The 12072-nt window shown below is 42.7% G+C and overlaps 1 protein-coding gene across 1 annotated transcript; it reads right to left on the bottom strand.

Moving 5' to 3' along the window:
• Positions 1-7987: 7987 nt before the first annotated feature.
• Positions 7988-10864, bottom strand: LOC140077495 (uncharacterized). The gene is made up of 2 exons (XM_072124734.1): positions 8560-10864; positions 7988-8487 (listed from the first exon to the last, which is right to left on the bottom strand). Exons 1-2 carry the CDS (start codon positions 10387-10389, stop codon positions 8185-8187), a joined length of 2133 nt encoding a protein of 710 aa, XP_071980835.1. The 5' UTR covers positions 10390-10864; the 3' UTR covers positions 7988-8184.
• Positions 10865-12072: the final 1208 nt, after the last annotated feature.

The raw sequence follows: 12072 nt of genomic DNA, 5'->3' as shown, positions 1-12072 counted from the left end.
AGTCATGTTTAACGTGGGGAGAGAGAGAAAAGGGAAAGATATCAAAGTGTATGAAATGCCCAACAGGGGAGGGAAAGATAGAAATATCTAGAAAAATCTTTGGACCCAAAGTTGGGTCAATGGGGTTTCTTCCCCTATCCGATGGTCCTTAGTCCATAAATCCTTATTGGAAATTGAGGGTAGAAAATGGTATAGTTAGTTTCCTTTGGATCCAAACACTCCTGTTTTCGTAGTATGGTCTCACAATGAACCTGCTAGTGACGGAAAAACAGTAACATGATATTAGTAACATACCATTCAACATAGACGTTTAAAAAAATTCCTTTATGTACAATTTAAAAACCCAGTGTGGACCGGGTCGGGGGTCAGAGGAAGGGTGCATAACTCAGGGTCTCATTCAAGCCAAATGGACTTAAAGTTTTCAGGGTCCAGATCCATCTGGTTTCACATTGCGCCAATTTTTGCGCTACCGGGCCACCTCTGATATTATTTTTGACATGATCAATGCCACAGACACGGAGGTATTTCGGATTAGACCCATGTTTCTCTCTAAAATGTTTTGCTATCGGGAGTCCGTCCGTACAAAATTCAGGGTCCTTTGCTGCTGTAATGTCACGTACATGCTCCCGAACTCTTACTTTAAGTTCTCTAGTAGTCAAACCCACATAGATTAGGTCGCAAGGGCATGAGGCATGGTAAATCACAGTTTTAGTATTGCAGGTGATTGTGTGCGTGATCTTAAATGTACGAGATCCATTTGAATTTTTAAAAGAGTCGGTTTGTATAATATTGGGGCATGCCACACACCGCCCACATGGTTTGCACCCCCATTTGGGGCCCTTGGTGTTTAGAAAGGTGTGTCTATTCCTTTTCACATAATGACTTTTGACTAGTAGATCTTTAAGATTTTTAGATCTACGTGCTGCTATGCCCGGGTGTTCTGGGATATATTTCTGCAGGACAGGGTCGGATCTCAGAAGGGGCCAGAAACGTTCCAATACTTCTTTCATTTGTTTCCATTGTGAATGATAATCGGTAATGAATCTTACCTTGCAGTCCTCCTTCTGTTTCTTTTCTGGATATAGTAGTTCAATTCTTGAGGTCTGTTTAGCTCTCTTGTAGGCTTTCCTCAGCGTTCTCTGACTATATCCGCGATCTCTAAATCTACGTCTCAATTCCTGCGCCTGGAATTCAAAAGATTCGTCAGTCGAGCAGATTCTCCTCATGCGTAGATATTGTCCAGTGGGAACTGCCGTGATGGTTTGTGGTGGATGGGATGATGAGGCATGCAGCAAAGCGTTCACTGCCGTTTCCTTTCTATATACGTCAGAATGGAGATATCCGAATTCGTCCCTTTCTAGAAGAACATCCAAAAAGTCCACCTTATTCATGTCATATTTGTAAGTGAGTTTGATGTTCATCTTATTATCATTTAGTTGGTAAATAAATGTATCCAACTCTTGGGCAGTGCCCCTCCAGATGACCAGGATGTCGTCAATGTACCGTGCCCAGAAGACGACACGGTCCATTCCGACATCCCGGTCACCCATGAGGAGATCCCTCTCCCACAGCCCCAGGAACAAATTGGCATACGAGGGGGCACAAGCCGCCCCCATAGCTGTTCCCTGGAGCTGTAGGAAGAAGGAGTCCCCAAAAACAAATGCGTTATGACGAAGGACGAATTCCAACAAATGCAGGATGAAATCCTTCATACCTCCATCTAAAGTTGTGGTGTCAAGAAAGAATTGTACGGCTTTTAGGCCATCCGAGTGTTTTATACTTGTGTACAACGACTCTACATCTAAAGTTACAAGGATCATATCCTCATCCATATGGATACCCTCTATCCTTTGTAGTAAGTCTGACGTGTCTCGGACATAGGAAGGTAGACACTCTACTATGTCTTTTAGGTGATGGTCGACAAATTTACCAATTTTTTCTGTCAACCCCCCGTTGCCTGAAATAATTGGGCGTCCGGGTGGGTTGACAGAATTTTTATGCACTTTGGGTAAAAGATATAAAGTTGGTGTCCTTGGTAATTTAACTAATAACGCCTCAGCACATTCCTTAGAGATCACCTCATTGGTCACCGCTCTCTTGAGTAGTATATTTAATTCTTCCACAAATTTGCTAGTTGGATTATATGTTAATTTTTGATAACAAGTCTTGTCTCTCAGCTGTCGCTGGGCTTCTGCCTCATACATCTGACGTGACCACAGTACTATGTTCCCCCCTTTGTCCGCCTGTTTAATAATTACATCCTCCAATTTTTCCAGATTTCTCAATGCTTCTCGCATCTTAGGGGTTAAATTGTCTTGATAAATCTCTTGAGAGATATTCTCAAACTCTGTAGATACTAATTTTACAAATAATTCGATGGTGGGTGAGGCGGACAAGGCGGGGAACTTACGTGATTTCGGTCGCACACAGGACGGTATCTTACCATATATTGATGTATCTCTGGATTCTTGTTCTAATTCTTCCAATATTCGTACTGCTTCCAAGTCTGTGGTAGATGTAAAAATGTCTGTGGGATCCTCCACGTGAAACCATTTCTTATGTATCAGCGATCTTGCAAATATATTTAGATCTTTTATCGCTGTGAAAGTATTAAAGCGGGCACATGGGGAAAATGTTAGTCCCTTTTCCAATACCTTAGTTTCCTCTACAGATAGATTATAATTAGTTAGATTGATTACCTTGAGTTGAGTTCCAGTGGTGGTACTTCTGGTTTCCGGCTTTCTTTTAGCTTCGGATTGATTCTGAGTCATTTTCCTTTTTCTGCCCCTTTCCTGATGATCATATCCTCTTCGATACGGGCCTTCTCCTGCATCGCTTTGTGACGCGTTGGAGGAGAACGATGATGTACGGCTTATGGATCTTCTCATGAGGCGTATGGGGCGTGATCTTCGCCATCTATAAATTTGTTTTTGTTGGAAGTCCCTAAGATCTCTTGCATATTTTTTCTTTTTTGCTTCCTGAATCTTTTTTTCCCAATCTCCAAAGTCTATTTCTATTTGTTCCAGGAATTTACCAAAGGCTTCTTTTGTCATCGTATCTGTTAAGAATTGCTTAACTGACTCAATTTCGGACTCAATTTCAAGTAATGACTTTTTGTATAAATCGATCAGTAGTTCCATAAATTCTACGGAGCATTTGCTACATATTGCCTCCCATTTCATGGTCATTTCCTCATCATCAATAGGAAATGAGGGAAATACCTGAATCCGAAGACCCCTTGGTATTAATCCCTGTATAACATATTTTTCCAGTGAGGTTTTGTTCCACCAGACCCGTGTTTTCCGATGGAGTAGATTTTTTAATTGGCCCTGAGAAACACACACATCCCTCCGACTCTCCGAAACCGATGCAGTGGGCTCGCTCCCAAAAACCTGATCAGCCTGTTCCAGCCAGGATTGTTCCCTGGCGTTAAAATCCATCGAGCAGGTAGCTCCTTTTTCTGTGGGTAACACAGCAACAACAATTAATACCAATAATGCAGCTACACACGTAAATATAAAGCAGGAGAGGGGGCTGGTGCCGATGACATATAACTTCAATATGTGTATATTGGAAGTCCCCACTTCTATTATTAGCTCAATTACAGTGTGGTTGGCTTAAATAAATACAGAACCTACCAAAGAAAAAAGCCATTCCAACCAAAAAATGCAAAATATAATTAAATCTTTATTAGAAATTCACATGGTACATTAATTAAAAACGGAAAAACAAGCTGATCACAAGAAAGCGGGAGAACAAGGACACTACATATAATCAGACAAAAATTGCAGGATGATGGGTAAGGGTAGGTGCTGCCCTCTTACGAATTAATTTTAGGGGGATAACCTATGAGTCCATGGACATAAGTGTCTATAAAATGATAAATGTATGACTACCACAGCATAGTGCCTAACATAAACTGGACATATCTTAGACACATAGATGGAAATATTAGTCATCAGAATTACATAATAGTAATATTGCACATACCCATTGTGAGCAGTTCTCTGCCGTCTGACACAAAATGCCCCGACGCGCGTTTCGGCGCTAGCCTTCGTCTGGGGGTAATGTGTGGCAAGAGTACCTGGGTTTTTAAAAGAAGCACTACCCAATGATGAAGAGGCCAAAACGCCTCCATACCCGTCAAAGGATGTCATTTCCGGTCCGCGTTATTGAGCGCACTCCAACCGGAAGGGACAACCCCCCCACCCGCATCCCGCCCAGAACACGTGACCCGCTGCGTGATGGTGACGTCACGGCAGGACACGTGATGCGGGCGCTGGATCAGGTGATCGGGGGGCGTCTACCACCGAGCGTGTGCGCTGCCGATCGGAATTTTGACAGGTATAGTGATCACCATACTACTAAAAAGGGATCCAATGTGTTTACATAGGGGGAGTAAAAGAAATGGTGAAACTACTTTTTGCCATATATACCTATCTTTCCAATCTTAATCAAAATAAATATTTATATTTATACCAATTTATACCAATGGGTTCAGCCAAAGGAAAAGCCCAAGTTATCTTATTTCATATAAAATCCATAACATTTCTTTAAAAATTGTAAAGTGCATAATGTTATCCAAAAAAAACATGTAATAATGATGTAAATATACAACTATGTAAAAATAAAGTGCAACAGTGACTGTGATATACATGTGTATGTAGAGTAGAAAGTGCATAATATTATCCAAACATGCATTAATTGCATAGTATAAAAGTGTGTGGATATAATAAAGTGCAGCAGTGACTATGACATGCATGTGTGTATGTTAAATACACCAAAAATAATGTAGAGGAGTGCAGCGCATTGCTCTGCTACTCAGAGCAATGTACTGCACAAAAAAAGTGTCGGAAAAAGATGTGTAATGCAAAATTGGAGTGCGCTCAATAACGCGGACCGGAAATGACATCCTTTGACGGGTATGGAGGCGTTTTGGCCTCTTCATCATTGGGTAGTGCTTCTTTTAAAAACCCAGGTACTCTTGCCACACATTACCCCCAGACGAAGGCTAGCGCCGAAACGCGCGTCGGGGCATTTTGTGTCAGACGGCAGAGAACTGCTCACAATGGGTATGTGCAATATTACTATTATGTAATTCTGATGACTAATATTTCCATCTATGTGTCTAAGATATGTCCAGTTTATGTTAGGCACTATGCTGTGGTAGTCATACATTTATCATTTTATAGACACTTATGTCCATGGACTCATAGGTTATCCCCCTAAAATTAATTCGTAAGAGGGCAGCACCTACCCTTACCCATCATCCTGCAATTTTTGTCTGATTATATGTAGTGTCCTTGTTCTCCCGCTTTCTTGTGATCAGCTTGTTTTTCCGTTTTTAATTAATGTACCATGTGAATTTCTAATAAAGATTTAATTATATTTTGCATTTTTTGGTTGGAATGGCTTTTTTCTTTGGTAGGTTCTGTATTTATTTAAGCCAACCACACTGTAATTGAGCTAATAATAGAAGTGGGGACTTCCAATATACACATATTGAAGTTATATGTCATCGGCACCAGCCCCCTCTCCTGCTTTATATTTACGTGTGTAGCTGCATTATTGGTATTAATGACATACTCAAACCAGGGTGTCGTTTCTCTGCAAGAAACTCTGCCACGCTAGGAGATGTATTGTCCCCAAATTTATTTAATTCCACTCAGAAACCGAATACCTGGTTAACTCTCAAAGGAAGCTTTAAATGTGCATCAATACGTTGTTCCATTTGTAAATATGTACAGAAGACTCAACTAGTCTCATCTCTACAAAATAATATGGAACACAGAATACAGTCTTTTATAAATTGCAATACCACTTACGTAGTGTATTCTATCACTTGTACTTCATGTTCGCTACAGTATATAGGGAGCACAAAACGAAGTCTCAAAACCAGAATTGCAGAACATATATCACAAACCCGCATTCAATCTCTTCCCTCCAGTGAACACTCTCGACATATATCAACAGTATCTAAACACTGTAGGGACATACATAATGGTGAAACTTCACAATTAACAGTTATTCCCATAGAAAGGGTTAAACGACCAAAAAGAGGTGGAGATTGGGTTAAAGCCTTGCGTAACAGAGAGGCATACTGGATACTGACTATGCAAACCAGATTTCCATATGGTTTAAACCTGAAAAATGATCTTATGTATATATACTAATTGTGTTTTCTGTAAATCTTAACTATACATATTCATTGTACGGTGGTTTGTGCATTTCCCTATGTTTTCCATTCCATCCTATCCCCTTTTGTCTTTCTTCCTCTTACCACCTGGATCAATGACGTGACTAATTACTTGCCCGTTACTTACTTCCGTTACAAATGTCTTTATAACGATTGCATTTACTTGTTAGAACCTTGTCTATGACTAAGAACTCTTGGGAGTTCGAAACGCGTCAGATGTCTACTATATGGTACCTTTTTTAATCCTTTTTACTACATGATGAAATAAACAGAAGTTTTACCGCAAGATTTGAACGCCTGGTTGCTGGATTTACGTTCTTTTTATCTTGAATACACTGATCCGGCTCAGCATATCCGTGCACCGGCACTTGATGTATGGCCACAGGAGGGTGAGCTGATTTACTATATTTTTTCTAGAGTATAAAATTGTAGAATCTGGATTGATCCTCTCCCTTTAATCTGTCAGCCTGAGGCTTAAAGCATGCATGCGTGCTAGGTCGACCAAGTGGTGGAAGGTATTTCACAGACCAACCACTTTGCCGGGGATATTATAATTATATATGATGCAAATAGTTCCTGTTCCCTGCAGAACCGCAATGTGATGTAATTATGTTTATAGTATGGCGCTGTTTATGGATCCTTTATGGATCCTTCCATCTTATACAACTATGATGCTTGGAGTCCTGTCCCCGACAGTGGTCTGTGAAATTCACTCAACACACAGTCCATGACTCAGAGACAGAGCATAAGTGTGTTTTTCAGCCAGGCTCTCAGGGTGACTGTGTATATAGTTTAAGGAAACAAACTATAGAGTGGTGCTGACAGCAGAGCAAGTACTCCAATGAGGGAGAATAATAAGTACAATAAGGAATTGAGTTGTTACCACTACCATCCAGCCAACAGTGAGTATATACCTGCTGAGAAATAAAGCTGGATAGAAGATTCACCCATAAGCAGGGCCGGTTCTAGACAAAGTGGGGCCCTGGGCAAAACTAAAAGTGGGGCCCCAAAATAAAACTATTTTATGACCAGTCACAGTCAGCAAGAGGCTCCTTTAGTATGGTAAAACAAACTGTAATATGGGAGAATTTTATAGGAGATAGATAGATGATAGGGAGATTTATGGGCAGCATGGTGGCTCCGTGATTAGCACTACAGCCTTGCAGCGCTGGTCAACATCTGCAAAGATTTTGTATGTTCTCTCTGTGTCTGCGTGGGTTTCCTCCGGGTCCTCCGGTTTCCTCCCACACTCCAAAAAATTACTGGTAGGTTGATTAGACTGTGAGGCCCATTGGGGAGGGGGACCGATATTTTCTGAAAGCAGACACTTGCCCCATTTTCAAAATTGCATCAAAGATTTTATAGACATAGGCGCCTTCATGCAATTTTGATTCAAATTGAAACATTTTATTAAAAATACTTAAAATTTGACTTTGATGGCAAAAAATTTGATCCAAACAGAAAATGTTTACCTTAACATCTCCTAAATGTAATACATGGACATTTGTAGAGTTCACAAATGTGCCCTATTGATATGTTCACATGAATAAATCCACATAATATCACTAAAACTGTAATAACTAGATATCTGCTTTTCAGCTAGACATTTTTAGACAGTCACAACCTGGAAAATTGTGAATTAGACTCACCGGTAATTCGGTTTCCATCTAGTCCTCCATGACGGCCCACTAGGAGGATGACCCTTGACCTCTGTAGGGACAGGAAGCAGAGAGGTTAAAAGCCTCCCCCCCACATCCTCCCGCCAGTGTCTACCAAATAACTACACCGGTGGAAGATACAACGTATTTTTATTCTGCCTGTTTGAATCACATACAGAATTTACAACAAAGTGAAAGAAACCATGGGAGGGAAAATATATAGGCCGTCATGGAGGACTAGATGGAAACCGAATTACCGGTGAGTCTAATTCACAATTTCCATAACGTCCCCCATGACGGCCCACTAGGAGATCTACAAAATTAGTAGAATTAGGGTGGGACCACAGCCTGGAGAACCTTCTGACCGAAGGCGAGATCCTGTGAGTTGGGTAAGTCCAGCCGATAATGTTTAGCAAAGGTGGATGAAGAAGCCCAGGTGGCAGCTCTGCAGATTTGTTCAAGAGAAGCGCCCCTCTTTTCTGCCCAGGAGGCGGATATGGCTCTGGTGGAATGGGCTTTAAGGTTAGGAGGAACTTCTTTCCCTTGTTCTGTATAACAAGAGGCTATGGCAGTCTTTAACCATCTGGCGATCGTGGTTTTGGATGCCTTTACCCCTTTGTTCTTCCCCTGAAACTGAACAAAGAGATTGTGATCTTTGCGCCAGGGTTTTGTGGCTTTTAAGTACTCTAAGACCGAGCGCCTTACATCCAGGGAATGCCACTCCAATTCCTTGCTTGAAGAAGGATTCCCGTAGAATGATGGAAGAATTATTTCCTGATTCTTGTGAAACCCAGACGCCACTTTGGGAACAAAGCTTGGATCCAGAGTCAGAGTTATCCTGTCAGGGAGAATACACATATAGGGTTCTCTAATAGAAATGGCTTGGAGTTCCCCCAGCCTTCTAGCTGAAGTCACAGCTATTAATAGAGAAGTCTTTAAAGTTAAGTTTTTTATACTAGCGTCCTTTAAAGGCTCAAAGGGAGGTCTGGAGAGAGCATCCAGAACCAGGGAGAGATCCCAGGAGGGAACCCGCTTCAGAATCTGAGGCCTAATTCTATTTGCAGCTGCAATAAATCTTTTGACCCACCTGTGGTCCGCCAGGGGATGGTCGAAGAAAGCACTCAGAGCCGAAATTTGGACTTTCAGGGTGCTAGTAGAAAGACCAATTTCTAGTCCTTTTTGCAGGAAGTCTAGTACCTGTAAAATATTTGGGTTAGTCTGAGAGGGGGGATTAGCCCCACAGAAAGTCACAAACTTTTTCCATATTTTATGATATATGGCGAAAGTAACCTTTTTTCTACTTGCCTTCAAAGTAGTTATTACAGCCCGAGAGAGACCTTGGGACCTTAGGAACTCGAACTCAGGATCCAAGCTGCCAGACGGAGTCTTCCTGGATCGGGATGGAAAATCGGACCTTGGTACAGAAGGTCCTTCCGAATCGGTAGCATAAGAGGTTGCTGGACAGATAGGGACCTCAACAGTGGGTACCAGCTTCTTTTTGGCCAGTCTGGGCAGATCAGGATCACCCTTGACCCGTCGAGCAAGATTTTCCTGAGTACTCTCGCAATTAGGGGAATTGGGGGAAAGGCATACATGAGACTTCCGTTCCAACGATGGCTGAACGCGTCCATGTGGTCCCTGGACTCGCCTGCCTCCAGAGAGAAGTATTGTTGGCATTTTGAATTCTCCCTCGTGGCAAATAGGTCTATTTGGGGCATGCCCCAAATGCCGGTTAGATGTAGGAAGAACTCTTGGTTGAGACACCATTCGTTCGGTAGGATTTCTCTCCTGCTGAGATAATCCGCTTCTCTGTTTAGGGATCCCTTCAGATGAGTGGCTGAAATGGAAAGGATGTTTTCTTCTGCCCACTGGAAAATGGTACGAGCCAGCCTTGATAATACTGGGGATCTTGTACCCCCTTGTCTCCTTAAATAGGACACTGTCGAGATGTTGTCCGAGAGAATGTGGATATGATGATTCCTCAGATAGGCTGTGTTTGATCTTAGCGCTTCCCAAACCGCTCTTAACTCCCTGTAGTTTGAGCTGTTTTTTGCTTGGGCTAGAGTCCAGGACCCTTGCTCGTAGTGGGAAGGAAGGATTGCTCCCCAGCCTGAGCTGCTTGCATCTGTCACGATAGTGATGCTTGGGAGGTGGTGCCAACATACTCCTTTCCCTAGGTTCCTTAATTCCGTCCACCACAGCAGGTCCCTCTTTACGAAGGAAGGAATCCGGATCTTCTTGTCTAGACCTGAAGACTTCCTGTTCCAGAAAGTTAAGATCCAATTCTGAAGGATCCGAGTATGGTTCTGACTCCAAGCGACCGCAGGTAGGCATGCTGTGAGGAGCCCCAGGATCTTCATCGCCTGCCTGACTGGTATAGAGTCCTTCCGTCTGAATGAGTGAATCTGATGCTTTATGTTGGATATTTTCTCCTGAGGAAGAAAAGACATTTGGTGAGTTGAGTCTAGAATGATCCCTAGAAAGGTCTTTCGAGTGGAGGGTACTAAACTTGATTTTTTCAGGTTGATTAACCATCCCAACTCTGTTAATATTCTTAGGGAAGACTCTCTTGCCAAAATTAGGTCTTGTTTGTCTTTCCCTATAATTAGCAAGTCGTCTAGGTAAGGGATAATTGATATATCTTGTAGTCTTAAAAAGGCTACCACCTCCACCATGATCTTGGTAAAGACCCTTGGAGCCGATGAGATACCAAATGGAAGTGCACGGAACTGAAAGTGTAAGACAGAGCCCTCGGGAGAGAGAACCGAGAATCTTAGGAATCTCTGAGATGAGGGGTGGATAGGTACATGATAGTATGCATCTTTTAGATCTAATGTGCACATATAGGAGTCTGTGTGAATAAGTTGGGTAGCTGTTCTTACCGACTCCATGCGAAATCTCCTGTAAACGATGAAGCGGTTCAGCTCTTTCAAGTTGATGATTAGGCGATTTGATCCATCTGGTTTTTTGACAAGGAACAACGGGGAGTAGAATCCCAATTTTTCTTGTTCTTGAGGGACTGGCACCACTACTCCCATGTGGATTAGATGAAATACTTCCTGCCAAATGAAGGAATGTGTAGAGTGAGAGAGAGATGGTAAAGGGGCGATGAACCTTGGAGAAGGGGGGGTGATGAGAATTCTATTCTGTAGCCCGATTTCAAGATGGTCAGTACCCAGGGATTCGAGGTGATCTTTGTCCACTGGGATAGGAATCCCAGGAGACACCCCCCCACTTTGGCGTCATTGTTTCTTGTTTCCTGGACCCTCTGGGAGGTTAGAGAAAAGGAAACCCCTTCCCCTTCCTCCTTTGGGATAACTCCATCGTCCTTGCTTACCTTTGCCACGGTAAGTCTCTCCGGTGTTCCTAAAAGGACGAAAGGAAGACTTCTTGGGTATTGTTTTGGACTCTGGAAACCCCCTTTTTTCTGTCAGACGCCTTTTCAAGTATAGCGTCCAATTCGGGTCCAAACATAAAGTCCCCGGAAAAAGGAATGCTGCACAACTTGGATTTAGAGCGGATGTCCCCGCTCCACTGCTTCAGCCATAAGGCCCTCCTGGTGGCATTGGTAAGAGCTCCTTCTTTTGCAGCGAACCTTATTCCTTCAGCAGATGCGTCAGCAAGAAAGGCAGTAGCTGATCTTAACAACGGTATGCTTTCCAGTAAGGCTTCTCTGGGAGTACCCTCCCGGATATGGGACTCTAATTTCCCCAGCCAGAAATATAATGTTCTCGCCACTGAGGTGGCTCCTAAGTTTGACTTAAGGCTTAGCATGGAGGTTTCCCATGCTTTCTTTAAAAGGGCTTCAGATTTTCTGTCCATCGGGTCTCTTAACTGAGCCGAATCTTCAAAGGGCAGGTCCATCTTCCTTGAGACCTTGGATACTTGTACATCAACCTTGGGGAACGAGTCCCAATCCTTTGATTCTTCTGGGTCGAAGACTAAGCGTTTCCTGAAATTCTTAGAGACCGCGATTTTCCTCTCAGGGTCTTTCCATTCCTGACTAATTAGTCCCCTAAGGGTATCGTTAAGGGGAAAAACTCAATGTTTCCTGGCTTTGAGTCCCCCAAACAATTCATCTTCTCGAGAAAGAGGGGGTTCCTCATCTTCAAGATTCAATGTATCCCGCATAGCTTTCAGAAGGTCGTCCAGATCTTCATTTTGGAATAAGTAGCGGGAGCTTGTTGCCTGCTCACGATCCTGATGTTCCTGGTCTCC

This window comes from Engystomops pustulosus, chromosome 9, assembly GCF_040894005.1.
Source record: "Engystomops pustulosus chromosome 9, aEngPut4.maternal, whole genome shotgun sequence".
Lineage (NCBI taxonomy): Eukaryota > Metazoa > Chordata > Amphibia > Anura > Leptodactylidae > Engystomops > Engystomops pustulosus.
The sequence above is the reverse complement of the archived record's forward strand: the minus strand, read 5'-3'. Positions and strand labels throughout refer to the sequence as shown.

Coding starts and splice junctions, on each gene's coding strand:
- LOC140077495 (XM_072124734.1), bottom strand. CDS start 10,389: ATGGTTAATCAACCTGAAAAAATCAAGTTTAGTACCCTCCACTCGAAA. Junction 8,488..8,559: donor TGGAGTGGCATTCCCTGGAT/GTAAGGCGCTCG, acceptor CTCTTTGTTCAG/TTTCAGGGGAAGAACAAAGG.